Raw genomic sequence first — 21,002 nt, forward strand, 5'->3', positions numbered from 1 at the left:
AAGGGAATAGAATAGGGCGGTACGGGAATAGGATAGGGCAGTACAGGAATAGGATAGGGCAGTACTGGAATAGGATAGGGCAGTACAGGAATAGGATAGGGCAGTACAGGAATAGGATAGGGCAGTACGGGAATAGGATAGGGCAGTACGGGAATAGAATAGGGCAGTACAGGAATAGGATAGGGCAGTACAGGAATAGGATAGGGCAGTAAGGGAATAGAATAGGGCAGTACGGGAATAGAATAGGGCAGTACGGGAATAGGATAGGGCAGTACGGGAATAGGATAGGGCAGTACAGGAATAGGATTGGGCAGTACGGGAATAGGATAGGGCAGTACAGGAATAGGATAGGGCAGTACAGGAATAGGATAGGGCAGTACAGGAATAGGATAGGGCAGTACAGGAATAAAAAAGATGGTAACATATCTTTTGCTCCAGCCCTGTGGCCATGTATTGGGAGCTGGAGAGTGGTGGCATATGGACTCTTCTGTCTCCTGCTGAGCTTCATGCTGGCAGCCATCTTGCCTGTCCTCCCCTGAGCTGCCAGCAGTAAAGATTGCCGCGTGTGTGCACCTCAGATGTCCTTCAGCTCACCCTGAACACACAGCTCCACTACCAGCTGAACAAGGGAGCCACCCGAAGGAGGAGAAAGGAGGGAGGGGGAGGAAAAAAGAGAGGGAGGGAGAGAGTGAGTAGAGGGAGGCTGAAAGAGATTGCATGGCAGAAAATGAGGGAGGCTGACAGAGAGAGAGAATGGATTCATGGATTTAAAAGAATGGCTTAGAGGGAGAGAGAATGTTGGAGAGAGGAAAGGACTAAATGGATTCATGAATCTATGGGTGCGTCTGTGCATTTGACTGTGCATGTGCTTCTGTGTGTGTGAATGTGCACCAAATTATAGACCATCTCAATTGTGTCCCATACACTCCTTTGTTCCTCCTCCTGTCTCCAGGACATCACTGTGTTCTTCCATCAGGTTTATTGTACAGTTCCTCTGTAGCGCCAGTCTGTAATGAGAGTGACCCTACAGGTTAGTTCTTATCATTTTTTTAATATCCCAGCTGTGGATGTGCTGCCGATAGTGGGGAACATAGCCTTATGAGGTGATATTAAACACCCATCTCAGTGGAATAAACTCATCTCACTAGAAATGTCTTGAATTGGGAATAGAAGACCACTTCTTTATTAAACATGGTTTTACTCTGTCTTCTCACCTCATATTGAGATGTTAACCTTTGTGGATGTCCCTCTGGTAGAGGGAAAGAGAGTCCTCCTAACAGCTCTATCCAATCAGCGTGTCCAACTTGCGTGATTGGAGGACACTCCTCCCTCCAGAGCTCTGGGACAGAGGGGCTCTCTGCTTGGTTAAAACATTCAGATCTGATCCAGCTCACTGGTGTACTGGAGAACAGCATTCACTCTCAGTTAACATTCACTGTATCTGAGGAGTGGAGGAACACTCAATGTTACGTATCCACAGATCTAGAATCAGATTATCATACCCCAATCCTAACCTTAACCAGAAGGATAAGTAAATATCTGCTCCTGGACCAGTGGATAGGGGCAACTGCCTATATCTCCTAACGTCACCATTTCTCCTGTCTTCTGTTGTCTCTCTCAGGTAGGACAGGCCATACTGAGGTGGTGCGGGTGGTCTGGGAGCCAGAGAAGACCAGCTTCTCCAAACTGCTCAAGGTGTTCTGGGAGAGCCACAACCCAACTCAAGGTAAGGTCCCTTGTAGCTCCGATGGTAGCGCATGGCGCTTGAAACACTAGGGTCGTGGGTTCAATTCCCACGGGGGACCAGTAAGAAATTGTAAGTCGCTCTGGATAAGAGTGTTATATAAAACCTACTCCCTCCATCCACACACATCCAACTGCAGCGTTTCCAAAGCCAATTCTGGCATAGCTTGTTCCAGTGGGGGCTACTGCCTTCCCTCTGCCTTGAGCTATCTGTAGCAGGAACATGTTGAGTGGTTGCAATCAGGGCTCTGTGAAATAAGGGAGGGTAGGAGAAAGAGGCAAAGCGAGAGAGGGTCACTCCCTACCAAGAGAAGTGCCTGCAGTGTGTAACCTCCCAAATGAGTGTGTGTTTCATTTTACCCTTATTGACCCTGTGTGAGTCCACAGGCGACACACAACCCCAGAGAAATCTGGCTCTGTGTTAACTCTGACCCCTCCCCACATCAACTCAGCTGTCCAGCGCAACCTTAGACACACACTATGACGCATAGTGAATAAGAAGATACACACACTATGACACATAGTGGATAAGAAGATACACACACTATGACACATAGTGAATAAGAAGATACACACACTATGACACATAGTGGATAAGAAGATACACACACTATGACACATAGTGAATAAGAAGATACACACACTATGACACATAGTGGATAAGAAGATACACACACTATGACACATAGTGAATAAGAAGATACACACACTATGACACATAGTGGATAAGAAGATACACACACTATGACACATAGTGAATAAGAAGATACACACACTATGACACATAGTGAATAAGAAGATACACACACTATGACACACCGGCAACAACGTCGCCTATGGGCACAAATCCACCGTCGCTGGACCAGACAGGACTGACAAAAAGTGCTCTTCACTGACGAGTCGCGGTTTGTCTCACCAGGGGTGATGGTCGGATTCGCGTTTATCGTCGAAGGAATGAGTGTTACACCGAGGCCTGTACTCTGGAGTGGGATAGATTTAGAGGTGGAGGGTCCGTCATGGTCTGGGCTGTGTGTAACAGCATCATCGGACTGAGCTTGTTGTCTTTGCAGACAATCTCAACGCTGTGCGTTACAGGGAAGACATCCTCCTTCCTCATGTGGTACCCTTCCTGCAGGCTCATCCTGACATGACCCTCCAGCATGACAATGCCACCAGCCATACTGCTCGTTCTGTGTGTGATTTCCTGCAAGACAGGAATGTCAGTGTTCTGCCATGGCCAGTGAAGAGCCTGGATCTCATTCCCATTGAGCACGTCTGGGACCTGTTGGATCGGAGGGTGAAGGCTAGGGCCATTCCCCCCCAGAAATGTCTGGAAACTTACAGGTGCCTTGGTGGAAGAGTGAGTTAACATCTCACAGCAAGAACTGGCAAATCTGGTGCAGTCCATGAGGAGGAGATGCACTGCAGTACTTAATGCTGCTGGTGGCCACACCAGATACTGACTGTTACTTTTGATTTTGACCTCCCCCCTTTGCTTAGGGACACATTATTCTCAGTTGTTGAATCTTGTTGTGTTCATACAAATATTTACACAAGTTTGCTGAAAATAAACGCAGTTGACAGTGAGAGGACGTTTCTTTTGTTGCTGAGTTTATATGCATCCTTCATGTATTACCTACACTATATACAGTATACAAAAGTATTTGGACACCCCTTCAAATTAGGTTATTCGGCTAGTTAAGCCACACCCGTTGCTGACAGGTGTATAAAATTGAGCACACAGGCATGCAATCTCCATCTCCATCTCCATCTGCACGGCTCACACGCCACTCCGCTTCCAGCAACATAATAATTACACAGAGGTAGGCAGGCAGGCAGACAGACAGACAGACAGGCAGGCAGGCAGGCAGGCAGACAGGCAGGCAGGCAGGCAGGCAGGCAGGCAGGCAGGCAGGCAGGCAGGCAGGCAGGCAGACAGACAGACAGGCAGGCAGACAGGCAGACAGGCAGGCAGGCAGGCTTACAGACAAGCAGACATGCAGGCAGACAGACAGACAGACAGACAGACAGACAGACAGACAGACAGACAGACAGGCAGGCAGGCAGGCAGGCAGGCAGGCAGGCAGACAGACAGACAGACAGACAGACAGACAGACAGACAGACAGACAGACAGACAGGCAGGCAGGCAGACAGACAGACAGACAGACAGACAGGCAGACAGACAGACAGGCAGTAGCTGTATCATGTTCTACATCTGCATCAAGGTGAACTGTGCTTTGATTGAAATTACACCGCAGTCGGTCTGGTCTCGTCTCCAGGTTGTTTTCCCCAGACAGACAGACAGGGTTGATTGTGAGTTTGTTTCGTAAGACTGTCAGAGCAAACAAAGTAAACATAGTATGCTGGTAGGTTGGTTGATGGACAGGATGGTTTAGATGTTTAGAAGAAATTATATGGAAGTAAACTTTTGTTAACTTAGAGTACCTTGTAACCCTGTGTTTCTGTGTGTGTGTGTGTTTCTGTGTGTGTGTGTGTGTGTGTGTGTGTGTGTGTGTGTGTGTGTGTGTGTGTGTGTGTGTGTGTGTCTCCCTTTGTCTGTCGGATTTGTCCTTCTTTTATGTCTTACTCTATATTGAGTGAAATATATTGTCTTTAGTCCAGTAACTTCTCTTAAAGTTACCCAACATTGTGTTCTCTCTCATTGTCAGGAATGCGTCAGGGCAACGACGTAGGAGCGACCTATCGATCAGCCATCTACACATACACACAGGAGCAGCTTGAACAGGCTCTGGCCTCCAAAGATGACTATCAGAAGGTAACATGTCTGTGTGTGGGAGTCACATCAACTCAATAATCAGTTCTCTAGAGATGTTATAGAAACAAAAGCTTGGTGTGGAAGAAAATATATTTCCCCCAAATAAATCACATTCAGTACCCAGACCAGAACACATTGTACCAGCCAACAAGGTTTTTAGGCTGCATCAGTCACCAGTCACATTAAAAGCTTGCTGCAACACACCCATCTCTCCAGAGAGAATCAGTCAAGGTTCAAAGCCCATCACCGTACAGAGAACATGCATGGAGCCGGGCAGCCTACAATGCATATGTTTAATTGAGAGGGATGGCATGCTACAGCTGATTCCCCCAGTGAGAGGAGAGAAGGGGCGGGGAGGTACAGCATAATCTCTTTGAGGAAAGCTATGTGGAGCAGCTCTGCCGCGCTAAGACCCCACCCTCTGCAACACTGCTGCATGCATGGCTTCCAGAACAATGGAGAGACTGAGAGAGAATACATCCAAGCTTACAGTGGAACTACATTGGGTTCTTTCTGCTGTTACTCTCTCCTCTCTCTCTCTTTCTATCTTCTCTCTACAACCTTACTGTTCTTCTCTCTCTTTCTATCTTCTCTCTCTCTATCGTCTCTCTACAACCTTACTGCTCCTCTCTCTCTCTTTCTATCTTCTCTCTCTCTATCTTCTCTCTACAACCATACTGCTCCTCTCTCTCTCTCTTTCTATCTATCTTCTCTCTACAACCTTACTGCTCTTCTCTCTCTATCTTCTCTCTCTCTATCTTCTCTCTACAACCTTACTGCTCCTCTCTCTCTCTTTCTATCTTCTCTCTCTCTATCTTCTCTCTACAACCATACTGCTCCTCTCTCTCTCTCTCTTTCTATCTTCTCTCTCTTTCTATCTATCTTCTCTCTACAACCTTACTGCTCTTCTCTCTCTATCTTCTCTCTCTCTATCTTCTCTCTACAACCTTACTGCTCCTCTCTCTCTCTCTTTCGATCTTCTCTCTCTCTATTTTCTCTCTACAACCTTACTGCTCCTCTCTCTCTCTCTATCTTTCTATCTTCTCTCTCTTTCTATCTATCTTCTCTCTACAACCTTACTGCTCTTCTCTCTCTATCTTCTCTCTATCTTCTCTCTACAACCTTACTGCTCCTCTCTCTCTCTCTTTCTATCTTCTCTCTCTCTATCTTCTCTCTACAACCTTACTGCTCCTCTCTCTCTCTTTCTATCTTCTCTCTCTTTCTATCTTCTCTCTCTCTATCTTCTCTCTACAACCTTACTGCTCTTCTCTCTCTATCTTCTCTCTCTCTATCTTCTCTCAACAACCTTACTGCTCCTCTCTCTCTCTCTTTCTATCTTCTCTCTCTCTATCTTCTCTCTACAACCTTACTGCTCCTCTCTCTCTCTTTCTATCTTCTCTCTCTTTCTATCTTCTCTCTACAACCTTACTGCTCTTCTCTTTCTATCTTCTCTCTCTCTATCTTCTCTCTACAACCTTACTGCTCCTCTCTCTCTCTCTTTCTATCTTCTCTCTCTATCTTCTCTCTACAACCTTACTGCTCCTCTCGCTCTCTCTTTCTATCTTCTCTCTCTTTCTATCTTCTCTCTACAACCTTACTGCTCTTCTCTCTCGTCTTGATTAATTCGGTATCCTCTATCCTTTCTCTCGCCTGCTTTCCGCCCTCGCCTCGCTCTCCATTTCGCTGGCCCTTCTTCTCTGTCCTTTGTTCCTTATGGGAGCGGAGGTGTTCTATGTAAGCCATATGATGTTAGTCTGTGAGATGGATAAAGACGTGTCCTTGTATCTATTGACAGTTGAATCTCACTGGAGATTGTTGATGAGATGACCTTGAATGTCTGGATACCTTCACGGTTGTTCTATTGTTGAGCTGCTGGATACAGATGAAGGGCTGCTGTACTGTCTTTTGTGCAAAGATGAGAGGAAGACTCGTCGAGTTCGTCTGGATGAGCAATGCTCCACCTCTTCATCTGCAGAACAGAGCAGAGCAGACAGTTTTTCTTTTTTTTAAAACCCATTTTCTCCGTAATTTTGTGGTATCCAATTGGTAGTTACAGTCTTGAGAGGCGAAGGTCGAGAGCCGTGCGTCCCCCGAAACACAACCCAACCAAGTGACACAATGCCCACTTAACCCGGAAGCTAGCCGCACCGATGTGTCAGAGGAAACACCGTAAACCTGGCGACCGTGTCAGTGTGCAATGCGCCCGGCCCGCCACAGGAGTCGCTAGTGCGCGATGGGACAAGGACATCCCTGCCGGCCAAGCCCTCCCATAACCCGGACGATCCTGGGCCAATTGTGCGCCGTCCCATGGGTCTCCCGGTCGCGGCAGGCTGTGACAGAGCCTGGACTCGAATCTAGAATCTCTAGTGGCACAGCTAGCACTGCGATGCAGTGCCTTAGACCACTGCGCCACTCGGGAGGCACAGAGCAGACACAGTTGAGTTGAAACATGGACGTGACTGAAATAAGCTTGGAACTAAACACTACATCTGGTTTCTGGTTAGTTATGAAAGGTATGAACGTTAAGTAGTTAAATTTTCAACGCTTTATATGTTTCTTCAATAGAATGTTTAGTTTAGAATAGAATAGAATAGAATGTTTAGAATAGAATAGAATAGAATAGAATGTTTAGAATAGAATGTTTAGTTTAGAATAGAATAGAATAGAATGTTTAGAATAGAATGTTTAGTTTAGAATAGAATAGAATAGAATGTTTAGAATAGAATGTTTAGTTTAGAATAGAATAGAATAGAATGTTTAGAATAGAATGTTTAGTTTAGAATAGAATAGAATAGAATGTTTAGAATAGAATGTTTAGTTTAGAATATAATAGAATAGAATGTTTAGAATAGAATGTTTAGTTTAGAATAGAATAGAATAGAATGTTTAGTTTAGAATAGAATAGAATAGAATGTTTAGAATAGAATGTTTAGTTTAGAATAGAATAGAATAGAATGTTTAGAATAGAATGTTTAGTTGCTGCCAACACACACATTTTCTCTCAGTTTGTCTACCCCATCACTCCATTCCCTCCTTTTCTACAGTACCTGACTATTCATCAGGCTAACAGAGCCCCATGCTGCTTCCCAGGGTGTAGAGCTGGCTAGCTGTTGTCAGGCCGGAGTTGAGTTGTCTGGGAAAGCCGGTGCAATAGGGAGCACACTCCCAGGGAAGAGGAGGACGTGGAGGAGGAAGTGGAGGAGGAAGTGCAGCATATGGGATGGATTTGTTCCTTTATGGAGCTGAGATCCTGCAGCCCCTCCTCTCCTAATGGCAGCCTAATAACACAGCCGATCAGGGGACACCCTCTCCTCCCTCTCTCCCCCTTCCCCCATGTCCCTCCATCCCATTGCCCGTTCCTCTACCCCTCCCATAGAGGCCCAGTCTCTCACCCAAATGAGCCCCATTTACACATGCAGCCAGGTTCCACTGCCCAGCAGCCACTGCAGGAGAGGCCTTCTATTGGCTGCTGTCAGTGTCTCCTTTACCACACAACTGCTACCACTACCTGGTGTATTATACTATTGTTACTATTCATAGTAAGTTGAGGCCCCGACTGTGTTCCTAAAAAAAGACTATCTATCTATCTATCTATCTATCTATATCTATCTATCTATTCAATTCAAGGGCCTTTATTGGCATGGGAAACATGTGTTAACATTGCCAAAGCAAGTGAGGTAGATAATATATAAAAGTGAAATAATCAATAAAAATTAACAGTAAACATTTAACATACAGAAGTTTCAAAACAATAAAGACATTAGAAATGTTATATATTATATATATATATATATATATATATATATATATATACAGTGTTGTAACAATGTACAAATGGTTAAAGTACACAAGGGGAAATAAATAAGCATAAATATGGGTTGTATTTACAATGGTGTTTGTTCTTCACTGATGGCACACTGTGGAATTTCACCCAGTAAGATATGGGAGTTTATCAAAATTGAATTTGTTTTTGAATTCTTTGCGGATCTGTGTAATCTGAGAGAAATATGTCTCTCTAATATGGTCATACATTGGGCAGGAGGTTAGGAAGTGCAGCTCAGTTTCCACCTCATTTTGTGGGCAGTGTGCACATAGCCTGTCTTCTATTGAGAGCCATTTTTCCCCCATGGCGGCCTTTCTCAATAGCAAGGCTATGCTCACTGAGTCTGTACATAGTCAAAGCTTTCCTCAAGTTTGGGTCAGTCACAGTGGTCAGGTATTCTGCCACTGTGTACTCTCTGTTTAGGGCCAAATAGCATTCTAGTTTGCTCTGTTTTTTTGTTAATTCTTTCCAATGTGTCAAGTAATTATCTTTTTGTTTTCTCATGATTTGGTTGAGTCTACTTGTGCTGCTGTCCTGGGGCTCTGTGGGGTCTGTTTGTGTTTGTGAACAGAGCCCCAGGACCAGCTTGCTTAGGGGAGGGACTCTTCTCTAGGTTCATCTCTCTGTAGGTGATGGCTTTGTTATGGAAGGTTTGGGAATCACTTCCTTTTAGGTGGTTGTAGAATTTAACGGCTCTTTTCTGGATTTTGATAATTAGTGGGTATCGGCCTAATTCTGCTCTGCATGCATTATTTGGTGTTCTACGTTGTACACTGAGGATATTTTTGCAGAATTCTGCATGCAGAGTCTCAATTTGGTGTTTGTCCCATTTTGTGAAGTCTTGTCCCATTTTGTTTGTCCCATTTTGTGAGCGGACCCCAGACCTCACAACCATAAAGGGCAATGGACTCAATGACCGATTAAAGTATTTTTAGCCAGGTCCTAATTGGTATGTTGAATTTTATGTTCCTTTTGATGGCATAGAATGCCCTTCTTGTCTTGTCTCTCAGATCATTCACAGCTTTGTGGAAGTTACCTGTGGCGCTGATGTTTAGGCCAAGGAATGTATAGTTTTTTGTGTGCTCTAGGGCAATGGTGTCTAGATGGAATTTATATTTGTGGTCCTGGCGACTGGATCTTTTTTGGAACACCATTATTTTGGTCTTACTGAGATTTACTGTCAGGGCCCAGGTCTGGCAGAATCTGTGCAGAATATCTAGGTGCTGCTGTAGGCCCTCCTTGGTTGGTGACAGAAGCACCAGATCATCAGCAAACAGTAGACATTTGACTTCAGATTCTAGTAGGGTGAGGCCGGGTGCTGCGGACTTTTCTAGTGCCCCGCCAATTCGTTGATATATATGTTGAAGAGGGTGGGGCTTAAGCTGCATCCCTGTCTCACCCCACGGCCCTGTGGGATGAAATGTGTGTGTTTTTTGCCAATTTTAACCGCACACTTGTTGTTTGTGTACATGGATTTTATAATGTCGTATGTTTTACCCCCAACACCACTTTCCATCAATTTGTATACCAGACCCTCATGCCAAATTGAGTCGAAGGCTTTTTTTAAATCAACAAAGCATGAGAAGTCTTTGCCTTTGTTTTGGTTTGTTTGGTTGTCAATTGGGGTGTGCAGGGTGAATATATGGTCTGTTGTACGGTAATTTGGTAAAAAGCCAATTTGACATTTGCTCAGTACCTTGTTTTAATGGAGGAAATGTACGAGTCTGCTGTTAATGATAATGCAGAGGATTTCCCCAAGGTTACTGTTGACGCATATCCCACGGTAGTTATTGGGGTCAAATTTGTCTCCACTTTTGTGGATTGGGGTGATCAGTCCTTGGTTCCAAATATTGGGGAAGACACCAGAGCCAAGGATGATGTTAGAGTTTTACTATAGGCCTCCCGGGTGGCGCTGCATCGCAGTGCTAGCTGTGCCATCAGAGACTCTGGGTTCGCGCCCAGGCTCTGTCGCAGCCGGCCGTGACCGGGAAGTTCGTGGGGCAACGCACAATTGGCCTAGCGTCGTCCGGGTTAGGGAGGGTTTGGCCGGTAGGGATATCCTTGTCTCATTGCGCACTTGCGACTCCTGTGGCGGGCCGGGTGCAGTGCACACTAACTAGGTCGCCAGGTGCACGGTGTTTCCTCCGACACCTTGGTGCGGCTGGCTTCTGGGTTGGATGCGTGCTGTGTTAAGAAGCAGTGCGGCTTGGTTGGGTTGTGTTTCGGAGGACGCATGGCTTTCGACCTTTGTCTCTCCTGAGCCCGTACGGGAGTTGTAGCGATGAGACAAGATAGTAACTACAATCAATTGAATACCACGAAATTGGGGAGAAAAGGGGGTCAAAAATGTTTTTAACGTGTAGCCAATTGGAATTTGTTGTCTGTATATTTGCATTCTTCATCAAACCATTTGTCATTGTTGTTCATTTTCTTCGGTTTTCTATTTGAGATTTTTAGATTTGATAGGGAAGCTGAGAGGTCAAATATACTGTTAAGATTTTCTACTGCCAAGTTTACACCTTCACTATTACAGTGGAACGTTTTACCCAGGAAATTGTTTAAAAGGGATTGAATTTGTTGTTGCCTAATTGTTTTTTGGTAGGTTTCCAAACTGCATTCCTTCCATCTATAGCATTTCTTAATGTTACTCAGTTCCTTTGGCTTTGATGCCTCATGATTGAGTATTGCTCTGTTCAAGTAGACTGTGATTTTGCTGTGATCTGATAGGGGTGTCAGTGGGCTGACTGTGAACACTCTGAGACACTCTGGGTTGAGGACAGTGATAAAGTAGTCTACAGTGCTACTGCCAAGAGATGAGCTATAGGTGTACCTACCATAGGAGTCCCCTCGAAGCCTACCATTGACTATGTACATACCCAGCGTGCGACAGAGCTGCAGGAGTTGTGATCCGTTTTTGTTGGTTATGTTGTCATAGTTGTGCCTAGGGGGCATATGGGGGAGGGAATGCTGTCACCTGCAGGCAGGTGTTTGTCCCCCTGTGTGCTGAGGGTGTCAGGTTCTTGTCCGGTTCTGGCATTTAGGTCGCTACATACTAGTACATGTCCCTGGGCCTGGAAATGATTGATTTCCCCCTCCAGGATGGAGAAGCTGTCTTCATTAAAGTATGGGGATTCTAGTGGAGGGATATACTGTAAGTAGCACACAGGAGGACATTTTTCTCTGTTAAGATAATGTCCTTTTGAATTTCTAGCCAAATGTAAAATGTTCCTGTTTTGATTAATTAAAATAGTGAGTTAGGTCTGCTTTATACCAAATTATCTATCTATCTATCTATCTATCTATCTATCTATCTATCTATCTATCTATCTATCTATCTATCTATCTATCTATATATCTATCTATCTATCTATCTATCTATCTATCTACTGTCTGATTGTCTGTCTGTCTGTCTGTCTGTCTGTCTGTCTGTCTGTCTGTCGGTCTGTCGGTCTGTCTGTCGGTCCTGAAGAACAGGAAGATTTGGAGGTGTTCCAGACATATAAAAAGGGAAATCATCATTTTATTTCCCCTTTTAACAGAACATTATCACCTGCTACATGTTATATTGCATTGTTAGCTTCTCTGCTGTTTGCTGAAAACAGTGGCGGTGTTTTGAAACACACATTTACTGGGTTCGTGTGTTTTCTCCAACTGTGAAGTTTGACATTTGCGTCGATTGGTTGTGGAGTGGGGTCTAATTTATTCTCCGGTTCATGTCTCATCTACCATGACAATCATATCATCTGTGAGCGGAGCTCGTCTCGTTGTGTCTCGTCTCGGCTGAAAGGAGGCCATTTGCCACTAATGTCCCCCCAGTCACGTGTCTGAGACAATGCAACCTGTTTATTTTACTCTAGCGTTTGCTATTGTTGGCTGTGTTTCTGGGCACAAAGCGACAGCCTCCACTTACACAATGACTACTCTGACAAAGTGTGCTGCATACACACACACTCACATACACACACAGACTAGACTCACAGACAATACAAACGCGCTCACACACTCCCTCTGCTGGCCTTGCTGCCTCTTTGTCCTATTCCCATCCTGTCTTCCTCCTCCATTGTCTGCTCTCTCTTTCTCTCTCCCTCCTCCTCCATCCTCCTCCCCCCTGCTGAGACTTCTGCTCCGCACTGCAAACCCAGCAGCAGGGCCCTGTTGCCATGGAAACAGAGGAGGGCCCCCCACCCCTCCTAGCCCAGTCCCATCCCTCAAGCCCTCTGATTGGCCCAGCCAGACCAAATTAAGCGGGGTTTGGCTGGGGTCGTAGGTCATCTGTAGAGAGGCGCCTCGGCTGTATTTTAATCAGCTGTTGACCCCCGACGTAATGAAATGGATGTCAGGGAAGGGGTTAATAAAGCACGCTCTGACTGGCGACTGGGTCCTTAATGGGGGGAGTCAGGGGAGGGACGGAGAGAGATAGAGAGAGGGGGAAATGGAGGGAGGGGGAGAGGAGAGGGTTCAAGTGGAAGTGGGTTAAGGGAGCGAGGGCACAGTGGTTGGACAGGCGCGAGGCCAATGGGAAGCGAAAGGGCAATATGGCGGCGGTTGGTTGCTCTTTGTTTCCTGGGGTACAGGGAGGTGGAGGGAGACGGGGAGGGAGCGGTGGTGGTGGTTCTTTCTCCCTCTCTCGCTCCACTTTGGGGTGGTGTTGGTTCTTTCTCCCTCTCTCGCTCCACTTTGGGGTGGTGGTGGTTCTTTCTCCCTCTCTCGCTCCACTTTAGGGTGGTGTTGGTTCTTTCTCCCTCTCTCGCTCCACTTTGGGGTGGTGGTGGTTCTTTCTCCCTCTCTCGCTCCCCTTTGGGGTGGTGGTTGTGGTGGTTCTTTCTCCCTCTCTCGCCCCACTTTGGGGTGGTGGTGGTTCTTTCTCCCTCTCTCGCTCCCCTTTGGGGTGGTGGTTGTGGTGATGGTGGTGGTTCTTTCTCCCTCTCTCGCTCCCCTTTGGGGTGGTGGTTGTGGTGATGGTGGTGGTTCTTTCTCCCTCTCTCGCCCCACTTTGGGGTGGTGGTGGTTCTTTCTCCCTCTCTCGCTCCCCTTTGGGGTGGTGGTTGTGGTGATGGTGGTGGTTCTTTCTCCCTCTCTCGCTCCACTTTGGGGTGGTGGTGGTTCTTTCTCCCTCTCTCGCCCCACTTTGGGGTGGTGGTGGTTCTTTCTCCCTCTCTCGCTCCACTTTGGGGTGGTGGTTGTGGTGATGGTGGTGGTTATTTCTCCCTCTCTCGCTCCCCTTTGGGGTGGTGGTTGTGGTGATGGTGGTGGTTCTTTCTCCCTCTCTCGCCCCACTTTGGGGTGGTGGTGGTTCTTTCTCCCTCTCTCGCTCCCCTTTGGGGTGGTGGTTGTGGTGATGGTGGTGGTTCTTTCTCCCTCGCTCGCTCCACTTTGGGGTGGTGGTGGTTCTTTCTCCTTCTCTCGCTCCACTTTGGGGATTTAGGGTTATTAATATTTATTGCGTCGGAGCGTTGCCGTCTGAGGTGCCGCATCATCCCACGCAGCGAGAGGGCCAGGCTGCACGGAGAGGAGGGGGGGGGTGGAGAGGGGGATCCAGAGTGAGAGAGGGAGGAATTTGCACATGGACACTAGGGCACTTCATTCAGTGGGGTCTCCCTCTCCACTGACCTTCCCCTGCTAGGACCAGTCACTAAAGGACCACTAGGAAGTAGCCCAACAGAAGTGACCCATACCCCCGCAACAGATGGATGGCTGTCAATAACAAGTCAACTGCCGTTGCCATCTCAGTTTGTTTCAGTAAATGATGGTGTAGGAAGTCAAAGACAAGCTGGACAAAGTTCTAGGCAAGGGGTTGTGGGGTTACTATCTGTTTGGAATCAGTTGGCCTGGGCTGAAGCCATATGCTGAGCTACTGTAACAGTGTCCTGTGTATGGGCTACATGAGATGAGCCACAGTACTGTATTGCTACACATTTTTTATTTAAAAAAATCTCTGCGAGGGAAAGTGAACATTTCAGATGTAATATGCATGTTTTTGATCTCCAGGGGGAATTGTGTCCCATTCCCCATTCACCATTCCCCATTCACCATTCACCATTCCCCATTCCCCATTCACCATTCACCATTCACCATTCACCATTCCCCATTCACCATTCACCATTCACCATTCCCCATTCACCATTCATCATTCCCCATTCACCATTCACCATTCCCCATTCACCATTCACCATTCCCCATTCACCATTCCCCATTCCCCATTCACCATTCCCTATTCACCATTCCCCATTCACCATTCCCCATTCACCATTCACCATTCCCCATTCCCCATTCACCATTCACCATTCCCTATTCACCATTCCCCATTCACCATTCCCCATTCCCCATTCACAGCATGGCACCTGACTGACACACAGACAGCAGATCCTCTCTCTCCGTCTCCCTTCTCCTCATCTCAGAGACATTTAAACTTGACTTCATCCTCCTCTCAAGAGTCAAGATAGAAACTGGTATGACATGTTCCCATCTATTAGTGTGTCAATTACAGACCAACAATAGACAGCTTTCTACCTCAGATGCTGTAAACCATGTGTTCTGCTGCTTACCTCCCTTCTCTGCTGAGACGACCGACCAGCCAGGAGGCAAACGCCGGAGATTGACTCTCCACCAATTAAGCCGACTGTCAGTGTGGGTGAGAAATCAGCCTGTCTGTAATTAGCTAGCTAACTTCCCCCGGTCTGCCTACCTACTGAGATCTGTTCTCATGAGCTGGTGTATAGCAGTAGGCAGGCAGACCAGGGGAAGCTAGCTAGCTAATTACAGACAGGCTGATTTCTCACCCACACTGACAGTCGGCTTAATTGGTGGAGAGTCAATCTCTGGCGTTTGTCTCCTGGTCTTCTCCTTCTCCATCAAATTGTTAGGATGACTCTACTCTCGCATCATTTAGAGGCCTGCTATTTGCCAGGATCCATGTTATCAGTATCCGTATTATCAATGTCCAGTGTCTCTTGTGTTAGGCTATGAGATTGTTATGGCTAGATATTGATGTGTACATAGTGATATAGATATGCTGTTCAGTAGTTGATATGGTGTAGGAGCAACTGTGTGCATGCATGTGTTTGCTGTGCACAATAAGCCTTTCAACAGGGTTACTATTGAGGTTAGTGCAGATCCACAGACAGACTCGTGTCAAGGTGATATGACAGGCCTGACAGCAGACCTGATTCAGGGAGAAACCGTGGCAGCCAGCAGTGTCCTCGACTTAAGGTGACAGCATGGTGTCACCGCAGTTTTAGTGGCGAGGGCCAGACAGTGTCACTGTGTCATACACAGAGCCATCAGGTCATGGTGGGGTTGATTTAATGCTTTCTGTGGACAGCAGTCAAGATGTAAGGCCCTACTGAATCACAGTAAGGACAGGATGAGAGAGAGAGAGGAGGGAGTTAGTGGACTGTTAGAGAGAGAGGAGACAGTTAGTGGACTGTTAGAGAGAGAGGAGACAGTTAGTGGACTGTGAGAGAGAGAGGAGACAGTTAGTGGACTGTTAGAGAGAGAGGAGACAGTTAGTGGACTGTTAGAGAGAGAGGAGACAGTTAGTGGACTGTTAGAGAGAGAGAGGAGACAGTTAGTGGACTGTTGGAGAGAGAGGTGACAGTGGACTGTTAGAGAGAGAGGAGACAGTTAGTGGACTGTTAGAGAGAGAGATGAGACAGTTAGTGGACTGTTAGAGAGAGAGATGAGACAGTTAGTGGACTGTTAAAGAGAGAGGAGACAGTTAGTGGACTTTTAGAGAGAGAGAGGAGACAGTTAGTGGACTGTTGGAGAGAGAGGTGACAGTGGACTGTTAGAGAGAGAGGAGACAGTTAGTGGACTGTTAGAGAGAGAGATGAGACAGTTAGTGGACTGTTAGAGAGAGAGATGAGACAGTTAGTGGACTGTTAAAGAGAGAGGAGACAGTTAGTGGACTGTTAGAGAGAGAGGAGACAGTTAGGGGACTGTTAGAGAGAGAGATGAGACAGTTAGTGGACTGTTAGAGAGAGAGGTGACAGTGGACTGTTAGAGAGAGAGGAGACAGTTAGTGGACTGTTAGAGAGAGAGGTGACAGTGGACTGTTAGAGAGAGAGAGGAGACAGTTAGTGGACTGTTAGAGAGAGAGGAGACAGTTGGTGGACTGTTAGAGAGAGGGGAGACAGTTAGTGGACTATTAGAGAGAGAGGATATATAGGGATATGGCAAACTTAGGAGGGTGAGGGGAAAGAGGACTGCTATGAAATATAGAATGATATTATAGGAGGACACTGTGGGGAGATTGCGCAGGGTAAGTAGCATACTTTACTGTGGCACAATGTTACTGGCTGATCTCCTGCTCTGGCAGAGAGAGAGAGAGAGTGTATCTGTGGTGAATGTGAGTCTCCCCCCTGTTGATGGGGGTGGGGGGTGCTCTCCAGCTGTGACAGCCTCTCACCTGCACACCCTGAGAGATCACACCTTCCCCCTCTCCCCCTCTCTTCTCCTCTCCCCCTTTTTCCTCTCCTCTCTCGGTGGAATGAGTGAGTGACTGGAGGCCATGGTCGGGCTAATTATCTGTTCCCCCTCCGTTCGCTAGCTGCTCTCGTTATTTCCTGACCAGCTTGCCGGGCCCCGGCGCTCCCCCCTCGACCTCCCCCTTCCTCCCCTGTACCCCTCCATCTGTGGCTATTTTAGATGGAGCAGGGTAGCATGCTGCTCCCGACATCCTAATGCACCACACCAGTTGGTTTAACAAACACCATCTGCCGGCCAAATCTGTCTTCGAATTGCTTTAGTAGCGAACTCAGCTTTCTTCCTCTCCTCTCCTCACCTTTAAACTCCTCTCTCTGTTGCTCACTCCCTCTCTCTCTGTCCTTCAGACATAATGTCTTGGAATGTTAAGAGGACAGAGGTTGAGTAAATAAGGGTGTTGCTGTGGGTGTCAGGGGAAAACGTTGGGTCACACTCTCGTATTGGAACCTTGTCTGTCCACCTTGGGAAGATGAATCTGTCGTTTTGATCCTTCCTGTTGACTTACGGACTCTAGATCAGCCTCTTTTCCAATGTGTTCCATCTTTCTCTCAACCTCTGTCCCTCTGTTGTTCATCGAGAGTCTTGAATTGTTGGTTGTATAATAACACAGGTATTTATAATTAAGCAATAAGGCCCGAGGGGATGTGGTATATGGCAAATATACCACGCCTAAGGGCTGTTCTTATGTATGACGCATGGCAGAGAGCCTGGATACAGCCCTTAGCCGTGGTATATTGGCCATATACCACAAACCCCAGAGGTGCCTTATTGCTATTATAAACTGGTTACCAATGTAATTAGAGCAGTAAAAATAAATAAATGTTTTGTCATACCCGTGTTATACAGTCTGATATACCACGGCTGTCAGCCAATCAGCTGACAAGGCTCTACCCACAAAGTTTATAATACACAATATCCCATTGGAAACCTGGTTTTCTCAACGGGCATTATGATATATAGCCTCAAAATCCTCTCACGCACGCAGGCGCGCACGCACGCACGCACGCACGCACACACACACACACACACACACACACACACACACACACACACACACACACACACACACATCCATCTCTCCACTTCTATGATGGCGGTGAAGCTGTGATGGTCAGTCCCCATCTCATCATCTCATCAGGGTGTGAACAGTCATGCTACCTCACTGGTGTCACTCACTGTCCGTCCTTCTGTCCTCTTACAGTCTGTTCTTCACACTTCCCATCCTTTGCCTTTAGTTTAGTAAAGGAGTGAAGCAGCCCATCTTATTTCCTTCCTCCTGTTCTTTTGCTCTCCACTCACAAGCAGACTTTCCCATTTTCATTTGCTTTCTGATGGTACCCACAGGAGACCTGAACAAATGGTATGTAACAGATTTTTGGCACGCGCGCCCACATTTCCCTAAACATCATTATGGACAGAGGGTCTGCTCTGCCAGGGAGGGAGCCATGCCATCTTCCTCTCCAGTGAAGCCACACTCCGTGCCAGCAGCACAGAGCACACACACATGAACAAAGCCAGGCACGCAGAACACACTCATACGCATACGCATGCGCACACACATACACTACATACGCACACATGCACAAAGACACTACATAGGGACTACATAGACACTGCACAGAAACTGCATAGACACTACATAGACACTGCATAGACACTGCATAGACACTACATAGACCCTGCATAGACACTACATAGACACTGCATAGACACTGCATAGACACTGCATAGACACTACATAGACACTGCACAGACACTGCACAGACACTACATAGACACTGCATAGACACTGCATAGACACTACATAGACACTGCATAGACACTGCATGGACACTGCATGCAGAAACATAATGAATAATACACACAGGCATGACATGAGGATATTACCTCTGTTTGAATGACCTGACTGTCTCGTACGAGGAAGATGATTCCATTTTCTCCTTCTCTATCCATCTACTAGATACCAGAGACTCTTATCCTGACAGTCAATGTTGAAAGCATTAGAAATGTTTTCAGTGTTTCCCATTTTGAAATGAGGCAATCATTACAGAGCATTGTGAATGTCTCCCATCCCCTTTCTGACAATCACTCAGTCAGGAAGGAACAAGTCCACATAGAATAGATGTGTTTTCTTTCTGCTAATCTGCCTCGTGACAAAGTATTGTCATTCACAGCCATTTGTAACGGGGGGGGGGGGCGGATTCAGCCACTGCCTGTTCCATTCTCCATTTAGTATTGGCCCGAAGAGCTGGAGGATTGGGAAGATTCTGGTTAATTTAATGTCCTGGTATTGACCGTGTATGCTCCGCTGGCTGGCTTGATTGTATTGTTCACGTGGGGAGTGATTGGGGAGCGCTCTGTGTGAGGCACAGCACTGCAGAAAATGACCTCTGAGGCTGGGGCTAAGGGGCTACAGAGAAAGACAAGGCGTTCTCCTTTTCTTTCCCTCTCTCCCTCTTTCTCTCCCTCCCCCTCTACTCATCTATGGTTGGGGTGTGTGCTCCATTGTTCCAGAGGTAGTGCTGTTTCTGGATGGTGCACCTGCTGATCACGCCTTTATTTTAGGCTTCGACGTCCCTTTGTTGTATCAAACTTTGTCTTGGATGCACCGCTATCATTTTCTGTATTTATCTGTGTGTGTGTGGAATTAGGGGCGAGGGTAGAAGGACTGACTAACTACAGTGTCTTCTTTTCACCTCTGCCTGGCCTGTGTGATAACTCTTGATTCCTCAATGGGTGGAGGGCTGCTCTCTTTGTGTTAGCATGAATTATTCCTAGAAATTAATTTCTTCTTTCAATCATTTCTCCTCTCCCTCCTCGTTCATTCTTCATTTTTTTTTCTCCCCTCTTTTCTCTGTGTCCATTTCTGTGCACAAAGGCGTGTGTGTGTGTGTGTGTGTGTGTGTGTGTGTGTGTGTGTGTGTGTGTGTGTGTGTGTGTGTGTGTGTGTGTGTGTGTGTGTGTGTGTGTGTGTGTGTGTGTACCGTGACTCTCCTGTCTTCTCCCTCTCTCTAATCCTGCTCTGGCTCTTTTAACATGCCGCGCCGGGTGTGTATTTTTCATTTCATTCTCTTCCCCCACGTTTTCTTCTTTCTCCTGTCTGCCTGAAATGGCTGAATAGAAAGTCATGTCAGGCTGCTTATCGCTGCCTTTCACGTTTCTGCGGTTAACCAGGGCGCGCAGGTATTTGCATTCCAAATGAGCGCTCTGTCTGATATGCAAATTAATTAGTCTGAATTATGCATTTAGCCATGTGGTAACGTAACACAGCACAGGACCGCTGGGACAAACACAGCAGCTAGCATCTGAAGGAGAGAAGATGAGGGACAGTGACGCCATTTTGGGGATTCTGCCACTTGCACTTCCTCTGACCAGGACGGAGGTTGATCCGTATGTGTGTGGGTTTCACACCCTCGGAGATACAGCATAGTTTATAGTCAAAAGAGTAGATAGATACAGTAGATAGTTTATAGTCAATACAGCAGATAGATACAGTAGATAGATACAGTAGATAGTTTATAGTCAATACAGCAGATAGATACAGTAGATAGATACAGTAGATAGATACAGTAGATAGTTTATAGTCAATACAGCAGATAGATACAGTAGATAGATACAGTAGATAGTTTATAGTCATTACAGCAGATAGATACAGTAGACAGATACAGTAGATAGATACAGTGGATAGATACAGTAGATAGTTTATAGTCAATACAGCAGATAGATACAGTAGATAGATACAGTAGATCGTTTATAGTCAATACAGCAGATAGATACAGTAGACAGATACAGTAGATATATACAGTAGATAGATACAGTAGACAGATACAGTAGATAAATACAGTAGACAGATACAGTAGATCGTTTATAGTTAATAGAGTAGATAGATACAGTAGATCATTTATAGTTAACAGAGTAGATAGATACAGTAGACAGATACAGTAGATGGATACAGTAGATAGATACAGTAGTTAGTTTATAGTCACTAAAGTAGATAGATACAGTAGATAGTTTATAGTCACTAAAGTAGACAGATACAGTAGATAGTTTATAGTCACTAGAGTAGATGGATACAGTAGATAGATACAGTAGATAGTTTATAGTCAATAAAGTAGACAGATACAGTAGATAGATACAGTAGATAGATACAGTAGATAGTTTATAGTCACTAGAGT

General features: G+C 46.1%; 1 protein-coding gene across 5 annotated transcripts in view; it reads left to right on the forward strand.

Moving 5' to 3' along the window:
* msra (methionine sulfoxide reductase A) overlaps nucleotides 1-21,002 on the forward strand; it is a 99,537-nt gene that overhangs the window by 61,764 nt on the left and 16,771 nt on the right. For all 5 annotated transcript variants that reach the window (XM_036975435.2, XM_036975438.2, NM_001160616.1 and 2 more), the window contains 2 exon segments: nucleotides 1,622-1,726; nucleotides 4,414-4,520. In XM_036975435.2, the coding sequence (XP_036831330.1) occupies nucleotides 1,622-1,726; nucleotides 4,414-4,520 (212 nt within the window).

The sequence above is a fragment of the Oncorhynchus mykiss genome, chromosome 4 (assembly GCF_057628025.1).
Source record: "Oncorhynchus mykiss isolate SJ-2025 chromosome 4, ASM5762802v1, whole genome shotgun sequence".
Taxonomy (NCBI): Eukaryota; Metazoa; Chordata; class Actinopteri; order Salmoniformes; family Salmonidae; genus Oncorhynchus; species Oncorhynchus mykiss.